Below are 22,950 nucleotides of genomic sequence, written 5' to 3'. Positions count from 1 at the left end.
TGCCCCCAGGCTGTCTGTCCACAGCCACAAAGGCTCATCAAGGCATTCTTCTCAACAAAGACTTTGCTCCTCTACAAGGGATTTTCTTGCTTTTCCTGAACATTTTTTCCCCGTATCGCAACAGGATTACAGGAGGAAAGGAGTGGCATGATGTAGTTTAGTACTGGCGTGGCAGAGTGGGGTGATAAGTGGAGGAGACAGAAGGAGGGAGTCAGACCAGGTCTTGATGACATCATTTGAGCTAGATGCAGCCATGCTTGACATAAGCCCTGTTCCTTAACTTTTGCACACAAGAGCATGGACCCTCCCTCTTTTTTTTTTTTTTTTTTTTGTTTAAGCTAGTGTAACTTGGATTTCTGTCACTTGCAATTAAGTCCTGACTAGTATGCACAGTAGGGGAATGTGCCTCAGAAAGGCAATAGCATTTTGCCAAGCCCTGGCTGCCTCTCATTTCACATCTGAAGTACTTTCTGCCTTCCCTGAGAGTTACTGTTTTTGCTGACCTAGCCCTGGGAATCTAACCACTGGTCACATTGGTTGGGGTATGAAACTTCAGAGGACACTAAACGCCCAGGGTCAAAGTATTCAAACCTATCACCACATGGTTTGTTTAATCGAATACTCTAGCTCCGTGTATCCGCTGTAATTCAGCAGGCTCTTTAATCTTTAACTAAATTGTCATTTAGTGGTATGATCCAAAAACTGTTCTGAATTTTGGTAAGCAATCTCCATTTCCAACTAGCATTTTGTCTCCTTAGTGATTAGATTTAATACTTGTAGAAACATATCGATATTCACTTAGAGCGCTGTATGTTCAAACAAGCCACCTTATTAAGCGATGTCTTCAAGCACATCTCCCAATAATCGGTGGTGCGTGCCTCTCCTAGCAGCACCGTGAATTACGTTGTTTGAGGACATATCTCTGTGAGCAGTGCAAAGGTAATTTTCCAGGGGAAGAAAAGAGGAGGCTGAAAGTGGGGGCAGAGGTTAAAAAGATCCCATTCAGTCCCCTCTGAGAACGTTGTCAGCTTGACTGCAGAACTGAGCGGCCCCTGACATGCAGGGTCTCCTTCCCTACAAGGAGTGCCCAGACCCTGCCCCACGTCCCAAAGATGATGTAAACTCAGGCTGGTGGCCCGGTAGTGTTTGCGCCCTGGGCGCCCCTCTCTTCTTTGAGGCTCTTCTTGCCGTAAAGCAGCTTGGCAGATCTCATCTCAGGCAAGACTAAACACCCTCCAACCCGCACATCCAGCCCTGGGCCTCTGGTAGCAACCCCCGCTCAGTAGCTGCAGGACCTGGGACAACCTCCGTGTGACCCGCCGCTGCAGCCAAAAATCGGCCCCGCCCATTCAGTCCCTAAATCCCGCCTCCGCGCCCTTGGGGCCCAACCCCTGCCGCCACGGCCCCGCCCCTGCGCTCCCGCATTCCGTCTCCACCCCCACGCGCTCGGACCGCCCCCGCGCAGCAGGGCCCCGCCTCTCACACTACCCGGCTCTGCGCTCCACCCCCTCGCGTCTTGGCCCCTCCCCGCCGCGCCGTGGCTCCGCCCCCCGCACTCCAGGGCCCCGCCCCAGCGCTCTCGGGTTCCGCTCTCCCGGGCTCTGGTCTGGCGCTCGGGCCCCGCCCCCACGTTCCCTCCGGAGTCCCGGGAGGAGTTGCCGCGCGGGGGGAGGCGTGGCCGTGGTGCCGGCGGAGGCGCGGGCGGCGCGGCCAGGACTTTGGCTTTGACACGCACGGTGAGCTGGAGCTGTGGCTCTGGTGCTGGGCACCGACGCGGTCCTGGCGGATCCCGCGTCCGAGTCGGGCGCAGGACTTTTCGCTTCGATCAACGCAACTGCGGCGACGCCGCAAGTCCTGGTGCAGCCTCAAGACTTGGTGCAGCCAAGGCGGCCGGATTTCGCCGCCGCTGCCGCCTCCGCGCAGCCCTGCAGCTCTTGCCGGCTCTGGGAAAGGGACTCTGAGAGTTTCTCCCTCAGAAAGAGCCGGGACGCGCGGCCCGAGGCGGCCCAGCTACTGACCCACACACGCGCGAGCACCAGGATTGGAGGCAGGGGGCCCGCGCAGTCCTGGGTTGGGTTCAGGCTTCGGAGCCGCAGGTGGAAGGACGCCCCGGGGGAGCAGCAGAGAGGTGGGGCGCGGGGACCGGCGGCGGGTCTGGTGGGGGGTCGATAAACCCCTTCTCTGTACCTGCGCTAGTAAGGACGGGATTCCCAAGTTGCAGGTGGTGCTGAGTGTCAGGAGGAGGGGTGGGCGTGGGAGATGCGCCCTCCCTTCTGCCCGGGCCCAGGTGGGGGGCAACCAAGGGGGATGGCCTCATCGCTGTGAGAGGTGAGAGAGGCAGGGACCAGAGATGTGGGCTGCTGAGGATAGGTCTCTTTCAAAGAGAAGCGGCTCGTAGCCTTTTTGGAGCCCAATGTGACAAAAATCGGACTTCTCCAGGGGAAAATCCATTTGGGCCAGCCTCGTCGTGTGTGGTTTAGGAGTTCACGGATAGCTATCAGCCTGGGGACTCCTGGTTAAAACTCCTGCTCTAGATAGGGAGTGCTAATGCAAACTGATTAACTGATTCAATCGATTTGTGTGTTTATTAATTTGTTTTCCAGGTGGCCAGGTGAAAGGTACTTTTGGACACCCTGGACATGGAGATTTAGTGTTTGTCTTTGGTAACCGTTTCATTCCCTGCATCCTGAACCTTCATTCCTTCTGGGCCAGGAAGGCCTATTGGGCTTCCTCCCTAGCCAGACTTCCGCGGTGGTGAGGCCTTCCCGGGCTACTGAGCCTGGCCGGCATGGGGAGCACGCTGGGCTGCCACCGCTCCATACCGCGGGACCCCTCGGACCTGTCCCATAGCCGCAAGTTCAGCGCGGCCTGCAACTTCAGCAACATCCTGGTGAATCAGGAGCGGCTCAACATCAACACGGCCACAGAGGAGGAGCTGATGACCCTGCCTGGTGTGACCCGTGCGGTGGCACGCAGCATCGTGGAGTACCGCGAGTACATCGGGGGCTTCAAAAAGGTGGAGGACCTGGCGCTGGTCAGCGGTGTGGGTGCCACCAAACTGGAGCAGGTCAAGTTTGAGATCTGCGTGAGCAGCAAGGGCAGCTCCGCGCAGCACTCTCCCAGCTCCCTGCGGCGGGACCTGCTGGCGGAGCAGCAGCCTCACCACCTTGCCACCTCCGTGCCCCTCACCCCGCGTGTCAACATCAACACGGCCACCCCGGCTCAGCTCATGAGCATCCGAGGCCTCACGGAGAAGATGGCTGTCAGCATCGTGGACTACCGCCGCGAGCACGGGCCCTTCCGCAGCGTCGAGGACCTGGTGAGGATGGGCGGTATCAATGCCGCCTTCCTCGACAGGATCCGACACCAGGTGTTTGCAGAGAGGTCCAGGCCCCCATCTACCCACACCAACGGAGGCCTGACCTTCACCGCCAAGCCTCACCCCAGCCCTACCTCGCTGAGCCTGCAGAGTGAGGACCTGGACCTGCCGCCAGGGGGGCCCACCCAGATCATCTCCACGCGCCCCTCCGTGGAGGCCTTTGGAGGCACAAGGGATGGGCGGCCAGTGCTGAGGCTGGCCACCTGGAACCTGCAGGGCTGCTCAGTGGAGAAGGCCAACAACCCCGGGGTGCGAGAAGTGGTGTGCATGACACTCCTGGAAAACAGGTGAGGACGGGAACCACCGGGGGTGTTGGGTGTGAAGGCAGTTCTTGCATGGCCTCATCTGTGCATGCAAATGAGCGGACTTTTTTGGGGGTAGGGAGAGGGCAAGATTATTTAATCAGCGTTCTTGAGGCCCCAGCCAATATTGTCACCTGTGGCTGAGCACTCCTGCTCTAGAATTTTCTGAATACAGCCATTTGGGCTTGTGGGCCATATCTTGAACATGGTGTATCTGTGATCAGTTCATAATTTTGGGGTAAGTGGAGATTATGTTGGTGTTACTGCTTTGGATAATGTTGTTTGACTCAGAAGACTGTGGGGTTTACACCAGATCAGGCACTCAGAGGCCTCGGAACTATTGCACAGTTTTGCATACGAGAAAGAGCTAGTTGTATTTTTTTTTTTTTTAATGAGAGGGAAAGTCACATTTGTTTCACCAAATATGCCTATTTGTGTGCACAAAATCATCTCAAAGGCCAGGTATTTGCAAACACATACACTATGTATATTCACCAAAATGCTGTGAATGAATCACTCCTCATTCTTTTTCCTTATTTAGCCTGAAGCTGGTGTTCAGGCCCACAATTGCAGCCCCAAATGTATGTAACCTCTCTTGTCCTGTAGCCAGGAAAGGTCAGGCTGACATGTGGTGAATATTGGCCAGATTTTCCCCTTCAAACCACAGGGGAAGAGACTTGTAGGAAGGGCTCTTATTCCAGTGTGTTTACATCATTCACAACACTGCTTACTGTAGGAACTTCCGTCAAACCCCCCATAAAACGAAGCAATATGATTGTAGCAGTAAGTCCTGCTGTTAGTAAAATAGTGTAATGTATCATGGAATCAGCTTTAGGAAGGCAAGAAATATTTTTAATGGCCTCCTCTCCGTCAGAAGTCCTCCGATCCTGATCTTGAGGGATTGTGCCCTGCCACCCGCCGGGGACGTGTAGTGTGTTTGTGGCCTCCAGCTGCTTTCCTTGGCCCTGGCTTCTCAGTGAGCCTGGTGGGGCAGCAGTTCAGTGACACGAAGTGAGTTCTCAGCGGGCATTCGCGGTGCATCTTGGCAGAGCATCAGGATACATGCGGGAGGAGAAAACCAGGTCACACCGTTTCCCTGGCACTGTCCCCGTGGCACACTGTCACCACAGGGCCGAGGGATCATGCAGCAGGTCAGAGAACTGGACCGGGAGCGCTCCTGAGCACTCCTCCTGCGCGGCCGCGTCCTCTGTTTTGCACTGTAACTCACTCCTTCTGCAAAATCGTCTTGTACACAGGTGAGAACTAGACTCCGCGCTGGGCGATATTTATCAGGGACGGCTTGATAATTGCTCTCTTCATCCGTAGCTACATAGGTGCGTGTATGGGAAAGGCGAGGGGAGGGAGAGGGACGCATGGCTGTTTAATTCCTATCCTGAGTTTTCTTAAGGCTCCAATTGGGGGGTGAAGGGGGATGAATCAGGATCCGAAGTTGCCCGAGGGGGAATGACAGACTGGGCTGCTCTTGCCCATTTACTATGACAGTGAGTTTTCAAGTGTGGTGTCTGGACCAGCATCAGCGTCAGCTACTGACTCAGAAACCCTGGGTTTCTGTGTTTTCACACACCCTCCGGGTGGTTCCAATACACACTGAAGTTTGAGCCCCGTTGTTCTATGTGTTGGGCAATCAGCTGTCCCTGTGGTTTGCTCCATAAAGCACCTCCTACTGTTCTGGCTTCTCTGACCAGGTCCATGAATCCATGCAGACCTTTCCAGGTACTGTGTTTTCTTTGGTTGTTCTGAACATCCCTGTAGTTGTTCAACCTCACGATGCTCTTTCTGGCCAGAGTTTGAGGGACTTACTCCGCTTCTAGAACAGATGAATTCGACGGGTAGGAAATGGGAGAGAGAGCAGGGGCCAGTTGGCTTCAGCGTGGGCTCTACTCTGCAGTTCGTAGACTTGGGTCAGCCCAGGGCACTGAGGGCAGCACTAGCAACTCTTTTCCATCATGGGGTTAGGATTTGTCCTGGTATTTCTTCTTTAGATTTCCTGGAGGGATGGTGATTTGTTGAAGTCATTTAACTGCTGTCCTCAGGCGAGAGTGCTAGAAGAACTTACCCAGACCTGGTAGGATGGAGAAGGAAACACGTATAAGTAACCAGGAAGGTGACCTATGCCCCATCACGCTTCTCACACTTGGCCACCTCTGTTGTCCTGTGGCTTGGTGGTTTCTTTTGCCTGTTCGCAATGTGTTTCGAGTGTTCTGGGCACTCCTAGCATCTTATTAGTGTCCAGTCAACATACAGTAATAGGCTTAGGGCTTAATCCCCTGTAGAGCTGGAGTGGATCCATTTGTCTATGTGACTGTCCTAGGACACCCAAAGGTGGCTGGCTGTTCCAGAGTGGGTCACATGTCCTCGGAGCACAGTGCACATTCCCCAAGAGCTGTGTGTTCATCCTGATTCACAAAAATCTCTCACATTCCAATTGATCCCTTTATTAGTAAGAGGAGATACATGTAGTTTGAGCAAGAATGGATGCTGGTAATTTTCTAGGTCGTTCTTATTTTCGAACATGTGTATATATAATACAAGTCTTCTTCATATTTTCTGATACTTCTATATTCATTTGGTTTCTCCATTAACCCGGGAAGTAGGTAATGCTTGTTTTTATTAATGATTCTCCATCTCTGGGTGAGGAAACTAAAACTAAAGAAGTTAAATGACCTCCCTCCGTCCCATAGCTCATTAGTGATTCAACAGGGACTAGGACCCAGACCCTCTCACTTCAGTCCTGTGCTCTTTGCAGGCATGCTATGTTTTATACACACACTACCTTTACCCTACCTCATGTTCGGGCAGCCCACCCTCTGCCCAATCAAGGGCACTTGCCAATTCGTGTGCTAGTCACATTTAAGAAAAGAAATCCATTGTAAAGGCATTAAAAAAAAAAACACAACACAACAACCCGTAGCTCCACCTTTTCTGTATAAAATTGTGAAATTCCTTAACCTTTCCAAGTCTCAGTTTTTCCATCTGTTAAATGTAACTAATCAAAGAAAAAAAAATCATTGAAAAAATGAAAGAAAGGGGGGGAAAGAAATACTTCTTTTGTAAAGGGAATAGCTGGCTCTTCATTTTCCTTTCTGTGGGTTTGCTTTAGTAGGTCTGTTTTCTTTGACTAAAGGGTGTCGGGGTGGGACCCTCAGGGTTAGAGCCCTTCCTTGCCCTGAGAGGCCTCTGCTGGGTGGGCGAGCACGTGTGAGCTACAAGAAACCGCGTTTTGCACGAAGACTGAGGTAGGACAGCAGAAAACTAGCTAATCATACAATCCCCAGGAGCCTTCAGGGACATCACCCTGTGGCACAGAGCTGACGGGTTTCATCAGATTCCTTTGCCAAATCTCAGTCTTAGGCAATGTTTCTCCTCGTTCAGTGTTTATGAGGCAAAACAAAAAGAGGAATGCTTCTGCTAAACATCCTTGCAAACTTTGGTGACAGCCCACATATGGAATGAAGATTAATTTTTAATTTTTGCTTTTTGCTGAGTAGCTGTTCTATTTTGAAAAGTCCCTTTGGGAAGCATAAGCCCTGGAGGAGCTGGCTTTGACAATCTCCATAAATAAATAAATAAATAAATAAATAAATAAATAGTAAGTAAGTTAGTTTACTATCCCACTTGCACATTTCCCCGTGGCCTCCATCAGAAGCGAACCTTTCAAAGTCTTCAGCCTTATAATGATCTAAATCTGTTTTCTTGCTGCATGTCTGTCTGCAGTATCAAAGCATAAGGTGAATTAGTACCGATTGTGAGAAATGGGATTTTAGTCGATCAGACTTGATTAGTCCTGTCAATGTAGACACAAGCCACTTTGTCATTTGATTCATTCATTGAAAACTATGTACGGAGTAGCTGCTGTGTACATGAAATGCTAAATGCAGGAGTTAGCTTAGCCTGTTATTTAGCTTGAGTTAAGTAAATGTGAATCAACTTGGGTGGCTCAGCCTCAGAATAGTCTGAGAAACCCAGATTTTTGGGGGGGAAGTCACTGAGTGTGATTGATTTCTGGTTGTATTTTTCCCATCCGAATAATGAGCTTATCCTGGGAGATTGAACAGTGGGTAGACACAGCCAGACATAACATCTAAGGCAAAATGCCCAGCAATCCTCTTAAAGCAGAAATTATGAAAACTGTTTTGACTGTGGAAACTGAGGCTCAGGCGATGTAATAGCATCTGTGTGGCCTTCAGAAATGTAGATCGGGTCAGGATTTGAAGCCAGGCTTTGTCTGATTTTAGGGCGGGGAGTGGAAGTGTCTCTTCCCAAACACCGTGTCCTTTGACTGACCCTTGGCCCACCTGCTCCTTCCTCCCTGCCTTGGGTCTTCGGCTAGCCAGGCATCAGGGCTTCACCTAGACTCCTAGGGCTCAGGCAGGCCCCGGGAGGCCTCTGCTCCCTTCCTGTTTTTGTTCCTCTGAAGGACAGGGCTTATGGCCAGAGGTAGAGCCATCCAGAGGGCGCCAGGGCCTCTCCACCCAGCCCCTCAAATGTGAGTCTGTGACCTTGGCTCACCTCCAAGGTAGAGTTCCGGTTTTGTGAGCCAAGGAGTGCTGGGTGGTTTCCAGAGGGAAAGGTGGTCGGTAGTAAGACTGCTGTGGATTAATAAGAGGAGATAGTGTGACTGAAGGGAAGTCCTGCTATGTGCACGAGGCAGGCTTTATTTCACCAAAGGGAGAGATACTAGTTTGTCTTACAAGATGGGCCCATTTGGGATCTGATTTCGGAGGTTGGATAGTATGGCTTCTCCCAGGGGATATTCATTCTTCTATTATTTATTCCTTCCACAGATATTTTTTGAGCTCTCACTAGGTACCAGGTTCTGCGTCAGACTCCTAATAACAAGACACAGTCCCTGCTCTCATGTTAGGTGGGGAGATGGAAAAGTCAATACATAATAGATAATTATAGATAGCGGTGAGTGCTGAAGAGGATGGAGGCTAGTTGAAGAGAAGCCCGCTGAGGTGGGTGGGGGTCAAGGAAGGCCTCAGCTAAAGCTGATGGATGAGAAGGGCCCACGCATGGAAAGCTGGGGGAAAGAGTACTCACTAGAGGAACCAGCAAGTGCAAAGGCCCTGAGAAGGCTTGTTCTAGACAGAAAGCCAGAGTTCTGGGAGTGGTGGGCGGTGGGGAGGTGAGGGGGATGGGTGAAGGGGGAGGCAGGGCCAGATGGGTGGAGCCTCTAGGCCTCTTATTTTGGCAGGAGGAGGCCACAGAGGATCAGAAGCAAAGGTTAATGACTTACCTGTTACCAGGCTGTTCTAGCTGCTGGGGTGGGGGGAGGCACTTGAAGCAGGTCCTGGAAGTTGGGTAGAGGGTACAGTTTGAGAAAGTCGAGTTGCAGAGTCAAGGCTACAGAGGATAGTGATGGGGAGAAGAGGGAGTGGGTGGTGATGAGAGCATCCTTTAGTGGCAAAGACTAGAAAGCCACGTCTGTGTTCAGGATGTTGGAGGGATTAACCATGTGGATTCCTAGAAGGCAGGCTCAGAGGTAGTTAAGGAACCCCAGACTGGCCTGCATGCCTCTGCGTTGTGTTGACATGATGCAGCTTGCTGGCCTCACCCCTCCCCTCTATTCTTGCCTCACTCTGGACAGGTCCACAGCAGCTCCTGTTGGACAGGGAGCGTCTCGGTCCACGGTGGGTGGAGGAAGAGGCCTTGGGGTCTGTCCTCCGTGCAAATCAGGTGTCTGATGGGGCCACTTTCTTTTTAGTATCAATTATATATGTAACAAGGGCATATTTGGGGGGGTTTAGGGTAACTATTTCTATTAAAAGACATTTAAATGAATTTAATTCAACATTGAATGAGCACTCCCTCCTTGTCCCCTCCCCCCGGTGAGGTTGGGGACACAGGGAGAGCCCACCCTATGGTCAGGGAGCTCACAGTCTGACAAAGGGGACACATCCGCTGGTACTTACCAGCGTGCCACGGGCTGTGAGGGAGGAGGGGAAGTTTAAGCACATGGGATCTGGTACCTGTCTGCTGGGCTCTGGAGGTGTGTGAAGTCCTCATACAGGGGAAGGATGTGGGGCTAGGACCAAGTTGGGTGGATGGGTGGGAGCTAGTGTGGAGAGGAGATGGGGTCTGAGCAGAAGCATATGGTGGCCATCAGGGTGAAAGTCAGCAGCCCCCCTGCAGTTCCTGACACTTAGGGGTCCAGGCTGGCTTGCTGCCCAGGCTTAGAATCTGAGATCTTCAGGCAGGGAGCACAGCAGGGTTCCATGAATAGTGCCTCACAGTAAAGAATCGTATTGAGGTAGGTGTTATTTGCAGTGTGTTATTTTTATCTCAAAATTACCCTACTTTATACAAGATTTGATCTCAGAATTCCTTCGTAACGATCTCTGCCAATAACAAAATGCTGCATTTCACTAAAATTTGATGTGCTCGTCATAGACACCCTGTTGGACATTTAATATTTCTATTAAAAGACATTTAAATGTCTTTTAATAGAAATACACTCTGAGTGTAGCAATGTGCAGTTGAGTGGAAATGCCACACCAGTGACTGCTGGCATCCAAACATCCAGCAGATGCCACAGAAACGCCCCACTCCACCTCCAGGCATGTGGTCCAGATCTTTAGACACCCTGGAAGCTTCCTGACCTGGCTGCTTGTGACTGTGCAGGCGTGGTCTAGACAGAGCAGCTCCTACTGCAATATTTTGATCGACAGCTGCCAAACAGCTGGAGAGGAACCCTGGGGACATATGCTCAGAGTAGATGTTTCATCATAAAGAAAAGTCTTGAATTCTTCTACCGAAATGCTGGATAAAGATGCCCTGGGTTTTCTTTCCTGAGCACAGCTCCCTACCTTTGTTGCTTTGAACATTTGTTTCCAACAGTCCTGTTTCCTGTGAATTCTATTTTGGTTCAGCCATTAACCTGATTAAGCTGTTAAGCTGGGCCTTCCATTGTTTTATCTAGAGGCCGCTGCAGCCTCCTGGAACACAGTGCCGAGGCCGGGAGAGCGGTGTTCACGTTGCCACATTTAAGGCTGCGTGCATTGGGAGGGCGGTTTTATCGTGTTCCAGGGACCCGAATCCTGTTTGCTCACCCAAATGTTAGTAGGTGACATCCGTACTTTGTCTTTCTTAGCTTGTGCTAAAAGCAGTGTCTTTTAAAGCAGGAGGTCTCGGATGGATTGTTGTTTTTTAGAAGACTGATCCGATACCCCGTTAAAAACAAAAAACAAAAAAAACTTGTTCAGAATGTATTTTCGATAAGCAAATGTAGTCTGAGTTAAAATCTTTTGCAGTCTTCATTTTCTTAAATGGTGAAAAAGCAAACATTTTGGTGGCCTCGAAGTGCCAATGATCGGCATTAGGCCGTGGACTCATCTGGCCTTCCTGGCTCGGTGGGCAGCCTCTGCTGTTCAGGCTGCTATGTTGCTTTACTGGTTAGGTCTTTACAAAGTAGTTCCCACTAGTTTCTAAGTTGAGGACTCATTAAAAAAAAAACAAAACAGCAACATCCTCCCACCACCCAATGGTGGTTGTACTTTCAGTGTCCTCGTGGAGGGAGTAATTGTACTAAGAACAGGAACAATGATAATTAACACGGATCATTCCCGTGGCTGAGGTCCAGGGTCCAGTAGCTTCCCAAGTGGATATCGCCAAGTAGCCCTCTTCTACAGATACAGAGAGATGGCTCGGAGAAGCTGAGTAATTTTCCCCGAAAGTCACATAGCTTTTAAGTGGCGGAGCTTGGACTATAACCCGAGCAATTAGACCCCAAAGTTTGATGATAAAAACTACTCTGAGCTCACTAATGCTTTTGCATGTACTTGTATTTCTGCATTGCCCTAGCCTGCATACCTGCATACGAGACTCGATGTGCCCTCACCAACCTGGTTTGGGTTCCCTTGGTCATGAGCTTTCATAAGTATGTTGATCTGTGATGATATCTGCGTGTGTCGCCCGTTCTTGTTTCTTCAGAGTGGAGCAAGGATATTTGCAAAGCGATCTGAGTGCAGGATATTGTATTTTTATGACTTTTCGGTCTTTGACAATTGTCCCGCCCACAACTATTATGACAACGGTTTCTTTAAACAAGTTGCTTTTATAGAAGCTTCCCAAGCACTTGTCTTAGTTTTCTTAGAAACCACTTCTCTTTCTGCTCACTATTTCATCTGTTGATGTCACATTTTAGGAGACCACAGTCACATGTGCTGCTGACATAAACAAACCTGGGGACAGATACAGCTGAGCCCCGGGGAGCACATGACACACAGTTGATCTGGCCGGGAGTGCTGGGTGTGCCGTGGGCATCCATCCCTCAGAGTGTTTTCCGAAGGGACAGAGGATAGTCTGCTGGGTCCCCAAAGTAGAGATCGGTTAGGAGAACATCTATGGTGTTTTGAAAAATGCTGGTACCTGGGCCCCTGGGCCCACGTGATATTATTTCTGGAGTCTGAAGACAGTATTTGCCGTATATGTATATTGCAGACCTCTGGCAGTAAGGGCAGGATGGACTGACCCACGATTATTTTCTCTAGAAGATTGACTCAAACTTTGTAACTAGTTCGGTCAGGGGCTCATTGTCCCCCCACCCCCCACCAAATCTCTTGCAACTTTTAGAAACAAAAGAGGTGAAGAAGTAATGATCTTTTTTTCCTTTCTTTTCTTTTTTTGACTTAAGACCTGGATTAGTCAGCATTTTCTTCGGTGGCATGGATGGGTTGCTTATGACATCCATGAGTAACAGTAAGCTGGGAGCGATTTAAGCGAATGGACTGGACTGGATAAAGTACCTCCCCAAATGTGTAACTCTGTACTTTCTTTGTAACTGTTCTGAACTTAATTTCAGGTTTGATTTTTGTTGATGTTAAATACATGTACATACACGTGAAACTCAAGAGACCGTTGTGTTGCTCTACACATGTGCTGAACCCGGTTAAATGCCAGGCAAGACTGTTTGGGGTTGGTCTGTGGTCTTCAATTATGTTACTGTTAATGCTTAACACATTTCTAATAAAAATGCAAGCAATTGTTAAATATTGCTAGAGTTTCAATTTAGAAATAGAAGTTGGCTTCTATCTTTTAAACTTTGGGGTAAATTTAATTGAAGAGCTTCTGAGGTTCTCAGATGGTTGTTAAAAATGTTACCATTTGCAACCATTTATCAGATCTGTGAATATCAGGCATTTCTTGTCACTGATCTACCAAAGCAAGGTATAGAAATAAACTAGATGATGGCAGCTCCCCTCTACTTACAAGATGGGAGTTGGATGGGAACCCCAGGCTGATTAATAAAACCAAAACATCTTGGGGAAAGAAAGAAATGAATGGGATGGAGAGTGAGAGATGACTGCAAGATTACCTATAACCCCTGATTTCAAATGCAGTGCTTTCATTCATCAAACAGCCGAATGAACTGCATTCAGTTAAAAAAAAACAAACGATATTTTTATTGATGGATTGTATTGGTAAAGGTTATATTTTTAAATGTATACATTTCTTCTAAATCACAAGAGTCTCTTCCAATCCTGAGGCTTTTTCAAGAGAGGGAAAATGATCCCTATTTCTGCCCAGTATGTATTCGTTTGCTAAGGCTCTCTTAACAAAGTAGACAGGCTGGGTGGGCTAAACAACAGAAGTTTATTTTCTCACACATCCGGAGGCTGTAGGTCCAAAATCAAGGTGTTGACAGGGTTTTTGTTTGTTTGTTAGTTTTGTTTTTCTGAGAACTTCCTCCTTGACTTATAGACGATCGTATTCTTAGTGTGTCTCAAATGGTCATCCCCATACCCGTGTGTGTTCAAATTTCCTCTTTTTCTTCTTCTTCTTCTTTTTTTAAGTAGGCTCCACACCGAGGAGCCTAATGTGGGTCTCGAACTCATGACCATGAGATCAAGACCTGAGCCGAGATCCAGAGTCGGACACTTAACCGACTGAGCCAGCCAGGCGCCCCAACCAAATTTCTTCTTCCTGTAAGGACACCAGTCATATTGGATTGGGGCCACTCTAATGGGCTTGTTTTACCTTCATTACTTCTTTAGAGACCCTGTCTCCAAATACAGTCACATATTGGGGGTTAGGACTTCAGCTTTGGGGGACACAATTCAGCCCATTACCGAATGACACAAGAAAAATCGCCCAGGGATTTCTTCTTGGCTCTTTGTGAGGAGTCTGCGTCTCTGGGTTTTTCCTGGAGAGATGATAATTCAAGGTACTTGCCTGACAGTTTAAATGCTAGAGAACACTGTATGAGAGTCCTGGAGTGACAGTCTTCTGGACAAGAAGGATGGCTTTCTTGCCAGCCACAGTTGGCATGGACCAGCTCTTGGGGGCTGGGTCCTCAAACTTCTCTCTTTGCAGCTTGTCAATCCTTGGTTTTCTTCTGAAATGCAGCATTGACCTGAAACCTTTTACCCACCCTGCCAAGACAGCATCTCCACTTTGCCGAGTTCTTTGCTTGCCCTTGGCGAGAAGTGATGGTGACACTAGAGTGTGTCTGCCCTTTCAAATTTAGTGCCCTTTAGAAGTGCTGGGGAAAGGGGAGATTCAGAGGGACCGCCATGAAGTCCACTGAAGTTCAGCTGTCCTTGGTGTGTATTGTTAAGCACTGCAGGTGTGGGCTCCCCTATTGGCATGTGTTCCCCTCCAAAGGAGACAGTCCGTTGTCATGGCCTGTATGATGCCGTCTGCACCCCTAGACTGTAGTACAGCCCACTCTCAGCACTGCAACACTGGGGGATTTGTGGAAAGAAGAAACCACCACTGACATTTATTGACTATTTACTTTACCCCAAGTACTGTGGCTAAGCCTTTTATCTTCACACCATCCCAGTGAGGTAGGTAAAGTATCCCACCTTGTACATAAGGAAACTTATCTTAAAGAATTTGAGTAAACTTGTTCAAGGTCACATGGTTGGTGCATGTGGAACAAAACTTCAAAGCCAGGAAGAATTACTCGGAGCCCAAAGCCTTTTATACTCAAAGGCAGAGAATCCATAAACTTGGAGAGTTCCTAGACTTTTTATATCTGGAAAGCTTAATTGCGAGGTACTCATGGAGTGGGTCCCAGCTAATACTGGAGAAATCATCCTATTCTGTCATCTGGTGAAGATAGGAATGTGGGGCTTTAGGGGTGTTGGATTTTTAAAAAATTTGTGATATAATTTACATACCATACAATTCACCCTTCTAAAGTGCATAATTCAGTGGGTTTTGGTACATTCGCAAAGTTGGGCAACCCTTACCACTATGCTAGAACATTTTCATCTCCCCAAAAGGAAACTCTATACACATTGGCAATCACGCCTCCCCCCCACCACCAGCGCCTGGCAACCACCAAGCTACTTTCTGTCTCTATGGATTTGTGTATTCTGGACACTTCATATAAATGGGATTATATAATATGTGGCCTTTTATGTCTGGCTTCTTTTACTCAGCGTGTTTCGAGGTTCATCCATGCTGTGGTATGTATATTTCTTTTTTTTCATGGCTGAATACTATTCCATGATACGGGTATGCCACATTTTCTTTATTCGGTTGTCAGCTGATGGACAGTTGGGTGGTGTCGCCTTTGTGGCCATTAGGAATAATGCTGCTCTGAACGTTCATGTGCACGTTTTTGTGTGGATGTATGTTTTATCAACCTTGGGTATATCCGTCCGAGTGGAGTTGCTGAGTCACATGGTGATTCTATGTTTAACATTTTGAGGAACTGCTACACTGTTTTCCAAAATGGCCGCACCCTATTATATTCCCCTGAGCAATCCATGAGGTCTCCTATTTCTCCACGTCCTCCCTAACACTTGTCATTCCCTTTTTTCCCTCTCTCTTTTTTTTTCTTGTTTCGATTATAGCCATACTGGTGGACGTGAAGTGGTATCTCATTAAGGATTTGAGCTGCGTTTCCCTAATGACTAATGAGGATGTCAAGCGTCTTCTCATGTGTTTACTGCCTTTTGCAGATCTTCTTTGGAGAAAGGTCTGTGCAGATCTGGGTGGGCTGTTTTCACACCTGTTTCCAAGCTGATGAAATACAGGATATTTTTATGCTGACACCTTTTTTACTCCGTATTCCCCCTCTTCTTTGCCCCTTAATCCTGGGGTCATAAACTGGAGCATAAACTAGAATAATGCCTTTGTAATAGGAAGAAGGACCCACCATCCTACGGGAACCCCCCCGCCCCCCGCCCCATCTGGGGAGGAACTTTGAGAATTCCATTTTGCGCTTCATTATTCTGGCTGGAGCGGTCTGTCAACACGGCACTTTCAGTGCTGTCCTTGAGAAGTACTTGGTGTCCTCTGATTTTTATATTTAAAGTAAGTGTTTTGGATGGAACTTTAGCACTTTTTATCTAAAGCCAAATGTAACCTACGCTATGCCAGGATTTGCTATGAGAGGTGAGCTTTGGGTAGTTCATGACTATATCTGCAAATCGCAGGACCCCGGGCCAGGAAAGAACCTTGAAGGAGCACTTTCCGTAAGTCTCCGCCTAAGTCATCACAGACAAATGAAATTTTATATATATTTGTTCGAGCCCAGCTGTGCAGATTTGAGTCCTTCCTTATACTCCTCAGCATATGGCGCCCTGTGTCACCCATCAATGCCAGGCCCCACTTCTGTTCAGTTTTATTAGTAAAATGTCTTGTCTTCTTCATCGCCCTCCGCCTTCATCCCCTTCTGTAGATCCCCAGTGCAAAGTGTTAAATCAATGTCCTTAGACATATCTTTGAAAAATGGAGCGCCTTTAATCTGCACACACCTCGTGTTTCTATGATTGCCAGCTAGCTCTTTGCTCCTGATGGCTGCTTCGTCCTGGGCCGTGTGCAAGGACAGGTACCACATACATTTACCCACCCCTTGGTGGGGACACACCAGGCTGCCTTGGGCTCCCTGCTACGAGTAAGGCCAGCGTGTCCTTCACGTCCTTTTCAGCCATTTGGATTTCCTCTTTGGGGAGCAACTTTTTGCAACTTTGCTCATTTTGTAAACTTTAAAATCGCCTTTAAACATTTTTTTATTATTATTTTTACTTGTTTGGAAGTGTTTGTGCACATTCTAGATGCCAATCCCCAGAGATTGCAAAAAGCTCTTCTCCCAGCCCATCGCCCTCTGTTCACTTTGTCTTTGGTGCCCTTCATGCAACAGAAATTCTTCATCTTGATGTGGTCGAGTCTGCCAGTTGCCCTTCCCGATGCTTCTTCACAAATCCCTCTTACCCCGAGTTCACACCTGCATTTTCCTCTTCGCGTCTACATTTTATAGTTTTCTTTGGCATCTAAGTTTTTGATCTATCCGGAGAATACCTTTGTGTAGGGATGAGGTGGGGACCCACTTTGGTTCTTTCCAATTTTCCTAATACCACCTACACACACGTTATCCTTTCCCCCCTGATTTGGGACGTCACCCTTATCATACGTGTCCATGTGTCTCATGGTCCATTTGTGTGCGCCTGTGTCGTTCCCACACTGTTAATACCGTGGCGTCTGGTCGGAGGAGTGTCCTTTGTTCTTCTACTTCAAGATTTCCCTAACCGTGTAAATTTTAGAGTCGCTGTGAGTCTCAAACATCCTGTTGGAATTTTGATTGGAATTGCGTTAACTTGAGAGATGAAGTTAGAAAGTTTGACGTCATTGCGACGTTAACTCACCCTTTCTTTGAACAATTGTGTTTTTTCCTTGATTGAAGTCTTTTGGAACATTTAATAATCTTCACATATTTCTCCATGGAGGTCCTATGCATTCTCTGTTAGTTCCAATATTAGATATTCTGATTCCTTATTTTTAAAATCCCCGGAGAATGAAGTTCCACAGTTCTGTTCTGTTACGCATTCTAGTGTTTAACCATCCTTATTAGCACAAGGTTCTTCCTCCACTTCCTGAACACCCTTCATTTATCGTTTCGGCCCATTCTGCTGAATCTTTCCTGGTAGAAGTGAAAACCAGCCAGCCGGAACCTCTGTGAGGCTCTCTCTGGGCATTTGAAGGTCTCCATTCAGTTTTCTGCCACCTTATAGTCTCGCTCTGAATAATGTACCTTCATTTTGCCTTTCTCCGTGATTCGTATTTTTTAAGGATAAATCAATTCTCTGATAAATGAATATGCTAGACCTCAGGTTGTCTTTTTTTTTTTTTTTAAAGATTTTTTATTTATTTATTCGACAGAGATAGAGACAGCCAGCGAGAGAGGGAACACAAGCAGGGGGAGTGGGAGAGGAAGAAGCAGGCTCATAGAGGAGGAGCCTGACGTGGGGCTCGAACCCGGAACGCCGGGATCACGCCCTGAGCCGAAGGCAGACGCTTTAACCGCTGTGCCACCCAGGCGCCCCTGTTTTTTTTTTTTAAGTTTCTTTATTTCTTTTACTAACCTCTGCACCCAGCGTGGGGCTTGAACCCACAACCCCGAGATCCGGAGTCACACGCTCTTCTGACCGAGCCAGCCCCGTGCCCCAGATTGTCCTTCTTGTATGAATATATATACAAATATGAGTGGACTCGGTGCCACTGGCTTAAACCAACCCCCACCCCTCAAAATAGTAGTGACCCTAAATTATACGTCTTTAAATTTAAAATTAATTTTATTTGTGCAGAACACCTCTAGCAGCGAGTTGAATTTTATTGCAGGTCAAATTTGAGATCAGAGACCTTGGAATTATCTTTAATAGTTCAAACATCATTTATAGAGTCTCATTTTTATAAGTTCTTATTTGCTTCTCACGTGTCCGTGGATTCCTGTGAGTCTGACCACAGACATATGTCTGTACATGCCTCCACCCACAGAGTGTCTGGGTATGTGTGAGTTATAAATATACCCATCATTTTAAATAGATCTGTATCTTTAGTGTTAATTGCTTCTTTCTTCTTCCACTTTCTCAGTGAGTAAGTCAAGTTGGGAGGACCTGTACGCAGTTGGCTGTAAATTTTCCTGTGTAGTTCATTTCAGCCCAGCCCAATGGTACCTGGCATGTAATTTCACCTAAAAGCAACCCAGGTGAAAATGAGTAATTTCTTTTTCTATAGTCAGGTTTTCAAATGGCCTGGGGGCTACCAAAGTCAATGTCAGGTGCCGCGACCTAGGTCTTTGTGTAGTTCAAAGCCAAACTGTGTCGTTTGTTTTTGGTGTCAAATCAAGGCCTTTAGTTTTGATGTGAAACATTTAAAATATACAGAAAAATGTAAAAAATGCTTGGCCCTTTTCCCCTTCTTGTCAATGCATTTTACTTTCTTGAGGACTCAGAGCCCCTTTTATCCCACTGTCATTCTTTTGGATCCCTCCCACCCCACCCCTTCTGTGCTTGGAATATTTCCTTCCTTACAAGACTTGGTGGACAGCAGAGCCCACCACCCACGGGGGAAGCTGGAAATGCAGAGGCTCACTTTCCCAGCATCCTTTGCAGTTAGGGCCTGGGCTCTGCGGGCCGGGGGGTCCATCCTGATCTCTGAGTGGGGAGCCAGTGGCACTGACAGCCGAGGGACATGAAGAGCTCACTCCGGCCCTGGGAATAGTTTACACAGGATCGTGTCCCTGCGACAGCAGAGAGCGTTGCTGCCGGTAGCTAGTGGGGTCCCAGGGAGGTGCTGTTGGCTGCATGGGCTGCAACATCGAGATCTTGGAATTGTGGCAGTGGGGTTCCCACACCCCAGTTCTGGGGCATGTTTGCCCCTTGTTCCTGATTGCCCAGCCCCAGCTTCTTCGTATCCTTTTAATGAAGTACTTTTCTGCTTCAGTCTGTCGGTGTTGGTTTCTGTTTCTTGCCATCAAGAATCCTGACAGATACGCCCTGATCTAAGAGGCCCTCACCATGCTTTTAAAACTCTTCGTAGCCAAAAAAACCTTTTCTTAAAGAGATCTCATGGGAAAAGCACAACACGCAAAGCGAAAGAAAGGGTTTCTTCAGGTGAGGGGCGTCCCCTATGCAAACCACAGTTGAAACGCACGGCCGTGGGCATTTTATGATCCTGGATCAGTCACTGCCTCGCTGACCACGAGGCCTGAGCCCCTGTTTTCTCTGCCACGCAGCCACGGCATGGGCACAGGGTGGCGTTTGCTACCGGTTCTTCATTGGTTTGTGTTTCCAGGCCCCCGAGACTTCTGGCCTTCTCTTTGAGGCTTTCCCCCGGTGAACGGTTATGAACCTGGCCCACGTCCTGACTTGGCCCGAGTTTGGGTACCTGGAGCAAAGGACGTTTGTTACGTGTCTTTCTTAGAGTCTTCTTTAAAACACATGTCCGTTTTTACGATAAAAAACCTCACAGTCAACTAATCAGTGGAATTCGCCCTCACCTGTGGAAAAGCATGTGCTCTGGCGCGGCGTCTCTCAACCTTGGCAATTCTGACTTAAAAAAGACCTTTCACTTTGAGCTTTTCATAGATCCGCATTCTGACATGTTCAGCCAGACGATTCTTGGTTGTGGGGGCTGGCCCGTGCTCCGTGGGGTGTCCAGTGACGTCCCTGAACTCTACCCACTAGATGCCAGGAGCACCTTCCTTCTCCAGGGGCAACAACCAAAAATGCCTGCACACATTCCTTGCCAAATGACTGTCCCCTCTAGAGCCATTTGTAAAGAAGCCACAGAGCAGTGCGACCACTGTGGGGACCAGGGCTCAGCCTGGCTGATTTTCCTTGGCTTCAGTAGAAGTGCTGGACCGTGGGGCATGGGCTGGGATAGGAAGGGGGAAGCCAGGGGGGCCTCGGTGAGGTCGAAGAAGGAGTGCGGGGGACCTCGTGCAGCTGGAGAGCTGCGGGTGGGGTAGAGGCCGGGGCATGTACGGTTTCAGCCATGGAACGGCTGCACGTAGAGCAGAAGGCAGGGTTAGGGAGGTAAGGCCCCCTAAAACCCCGCTGCACCCCTGACCCTTGCTGGGAATACTGATTGAAGAAGGTATGTGGGGGCCCCAACCTGATCTACCTCCCCGGTCATGAGGGCGAGCCTGGGATGTGGGAAGGGCAGGAACGCTAAAAGCAAAGGCCCCATGGTAGGAGGTTCCCTAAAGAGGATAAAGCAAGACCTTTCCCAGAGAGGCTGCAGATCGCTGCCGGAGCGGCCTGGAGAGATTCCCTTCCCTCACAAAGTCCCCTGCAGCACAGAACTCTGGAAGGAAAGAGGAGGTAGGCTTTGTTATCTCCGGGCCTCATTTTACAATAGAAAACTTGGGTCTCACGGGAGCCCAGTGGATTGGCAAGTTCTCTTATGCAGTGGCTATTTGAATAAAATTATTTCTGTCCTCCGATGCTGGGAGGTATCGCTCTTACCGTTGTGAATGTGTAGGGAAAACCTTAACAGGGTTTGAGAGACTCAAGCACCAGTGTTCTTCTGTGGGGGAAATTATAATTCCCCCTTAGTAATGGCCCCCCCCTTAAAATAAACACAAAATCCTTGTTGAAATAAAGTATTATTTTTTGTGTGTGCAGAGAAACATCTCCAAGAGATCATTGTATTTGACTTGAGATCGTGCTAATGTGATACGGGCTTGACCGTATCATAAATGCAGTCCTAAATAAACTGCTAATGCCGAAAAGCAGGCTAAATCATTTTCAGTAAGGAGAAAGAGTGGGAGGGAACTAGCATATGGTGCAAAGTTGTACGCCCTAAAAATAAAGCTGCCTGATTCTCCTCAAGTAGCTCAGAGGCCCTCTGAGTGTCTTCAGTGGAAAGAAAAATAATGAATCAAAAAATGATAAAGTATATTTTGAACTTAAAATGTGAATGCTTAAATATTTTTAGGGACAGAAAGTGGATCGGTGGCTGGGGCCGGGTTGACTGCAGATGGGCACAAGGAAACTTTTGGGGAGGATGAAAGCGTTCTAAAACTGGGTCGTGGTGATGATTACACTACTCTAAATTTCCTAAAAATCACGGGGTTGTACGTTTGCAATGGGTGAGTTTTACGGTACGTAAATGTTCCTTCGCTAACTCGATCCAAGAGTTACCGCTCTGTGCAGTAGGGAGTATCTCATTTGGCTTCTCAGCAGTTTTTCATGAGCCCTTTTCACAAGTGTCTCACATAGGGTAGGTCTCAAAGTCTCTGTGCCTCATGCTTTTCTCCTGGAAAATGGGGGTGATAGGGCACCTCCCCGGAGGTTGGTGAGGCACGTAGCTGCATTAGTAAGTATAAAGCCCTTACAGCAGCCCCTCTTCCTGATGTTCTTGTCACCACCACCACCACCAGCAGCAGCATCAGTATTCAGGGTGGTTGTTTTTCCTTCTCTGTCCTGGCCCAGGCCCGCTTCTGAGCCTTCCTCACCGTCCTTTCCACATGCTGCGTGCTATCAGGCCACAGCTTCTAAAAGGAAAACCCGATCTTTCTGAAAACAGAGCTGTAGGTGTTTCCCCAGCGCTCTTTGGGTAGAGCCCAGACTCCCTGTACTGACAGGGACCCCCATCCCCGCTGGGGCCCCTTCTTTGTCTTCAGCCTCACCTTAAGCTCTCCAGCCATCTCTCAGCCCTCCGTGCTCCTGCCAGTGGAGAATTCTTCCGCTTTCCCATCTGGGCTCTTCGGGGAGGGTCTCTTTACCATTTCTCTTTCGTAGGTGCCAGCCCAGAGCTTGTGCCAGGCCCCCCCAAGCCCTTCAGCACTGTTGTTCCCGTCATTCCTTACATATCTACCCAGAGCCCCACAAGGTAGGGTGTGCCCACCTCCTCTGTGCTGGGCGCAGTGTCCAGCGCAGGGCCTGGCCCTTGGTCACTAACCCTTGAAGAGCAGCTGTGTCTCTCAAGTGCTGGCCTGCCTTGCTGTTTGAGTTGCCCCAGCAAAATAACCTGCTCCAAGTGTGGGTTCTGTTCATCATGGGAAGCCCCAGGTTTGGAACCCTTTCTCTCTTTGGGTCTTTGTTCAAGAGAAAGCTCCTTTTGGTCTTCCATACGTTTGACTTAAACTAGAAAAGAGACATGACCTTGGCATTTTACAGGATGGTGCTTTTCCAAGGCAAAGATCCTGTCTCCATCTGATCTCCTTCGATCTTAAAGCCCCAAATTAGAAATGCTTTCTTTGCATGGAATAAAAGAGCTCACCCATTAACCATCTGCTCACCTGCAAACCAACTTTTTCCTGTGGAGACCCCCTTTATTTTTTCTACACATGTATTTAAAAAAAAAAAAAAATATATATATATATATATATATATATATATATATATATATATATATATATATATATAAAGCAACATTTCCATTTTAATCTGAGGGATTCAGTGGTTTAGCTTCCACCCTGGTAATCAGCTTTTCCCTCTCCCGCTATCGCTGGGCCAGTGGGGGCTGGCAATTCCCTGAAGTTTTATTTATATGAATTTTATCTCC

At 48.2% G+C, this 22,950-nt stretch overlaps 1 protein-coding gene across 3 annotated transcripts in view; it reads left to right on the top strand.

Annotated features, from left to right (window-relative positions):
• Window positions 1-22,950, top strand: part of EEPD1 (endonuclease/exonuclease/phosphatase family domain containing 1) — a 204,560-nt gene that overhangs the window by 95,409 nt on the left and 86,201 nt on the right. The window contains exons 1-2 of one of the 3 annotated variants that reach the window (XM_045792867.2): window positions 1,645-1,736; window positions 2,604-3,666. In XM_045792867.2, coding sequence (XP_045648823.2) covers window positions 2,789-3,666 — 878 coding nt within the window. In that variant the 5' untranslated portion in view covers window positions 1,645-1,736; window positions 2,604-2,788. Of the gene's footprint in view, window positions 1-1,644; window positions 2,129-2,603; window positions 3,667-22,950 lie in introns of those variants that run through there. The other 2 variants (XM_045792864.2, XM_045792866.2) reach the window with 2 other exon arrangements.

The sequence above is a fragment of the Ursus americanus genome, chromosome 3 (genome assembly GCF_024610735.1).
Source record: "Ursus americanus isolate L20-20 chromosome 3, mUrsAme1.1.p, whole genome shotgun sequence".
In the NCBI taxonomy this organism is placed as follows: Eukaryota; Metazoa; Chordata; class Mammalia; order Carnivora; family Ursidae; genus Ursus; species Ursus americanus.
This window is presented reverse-complemented; position numbering and strand designations above follow the sequence as displayed.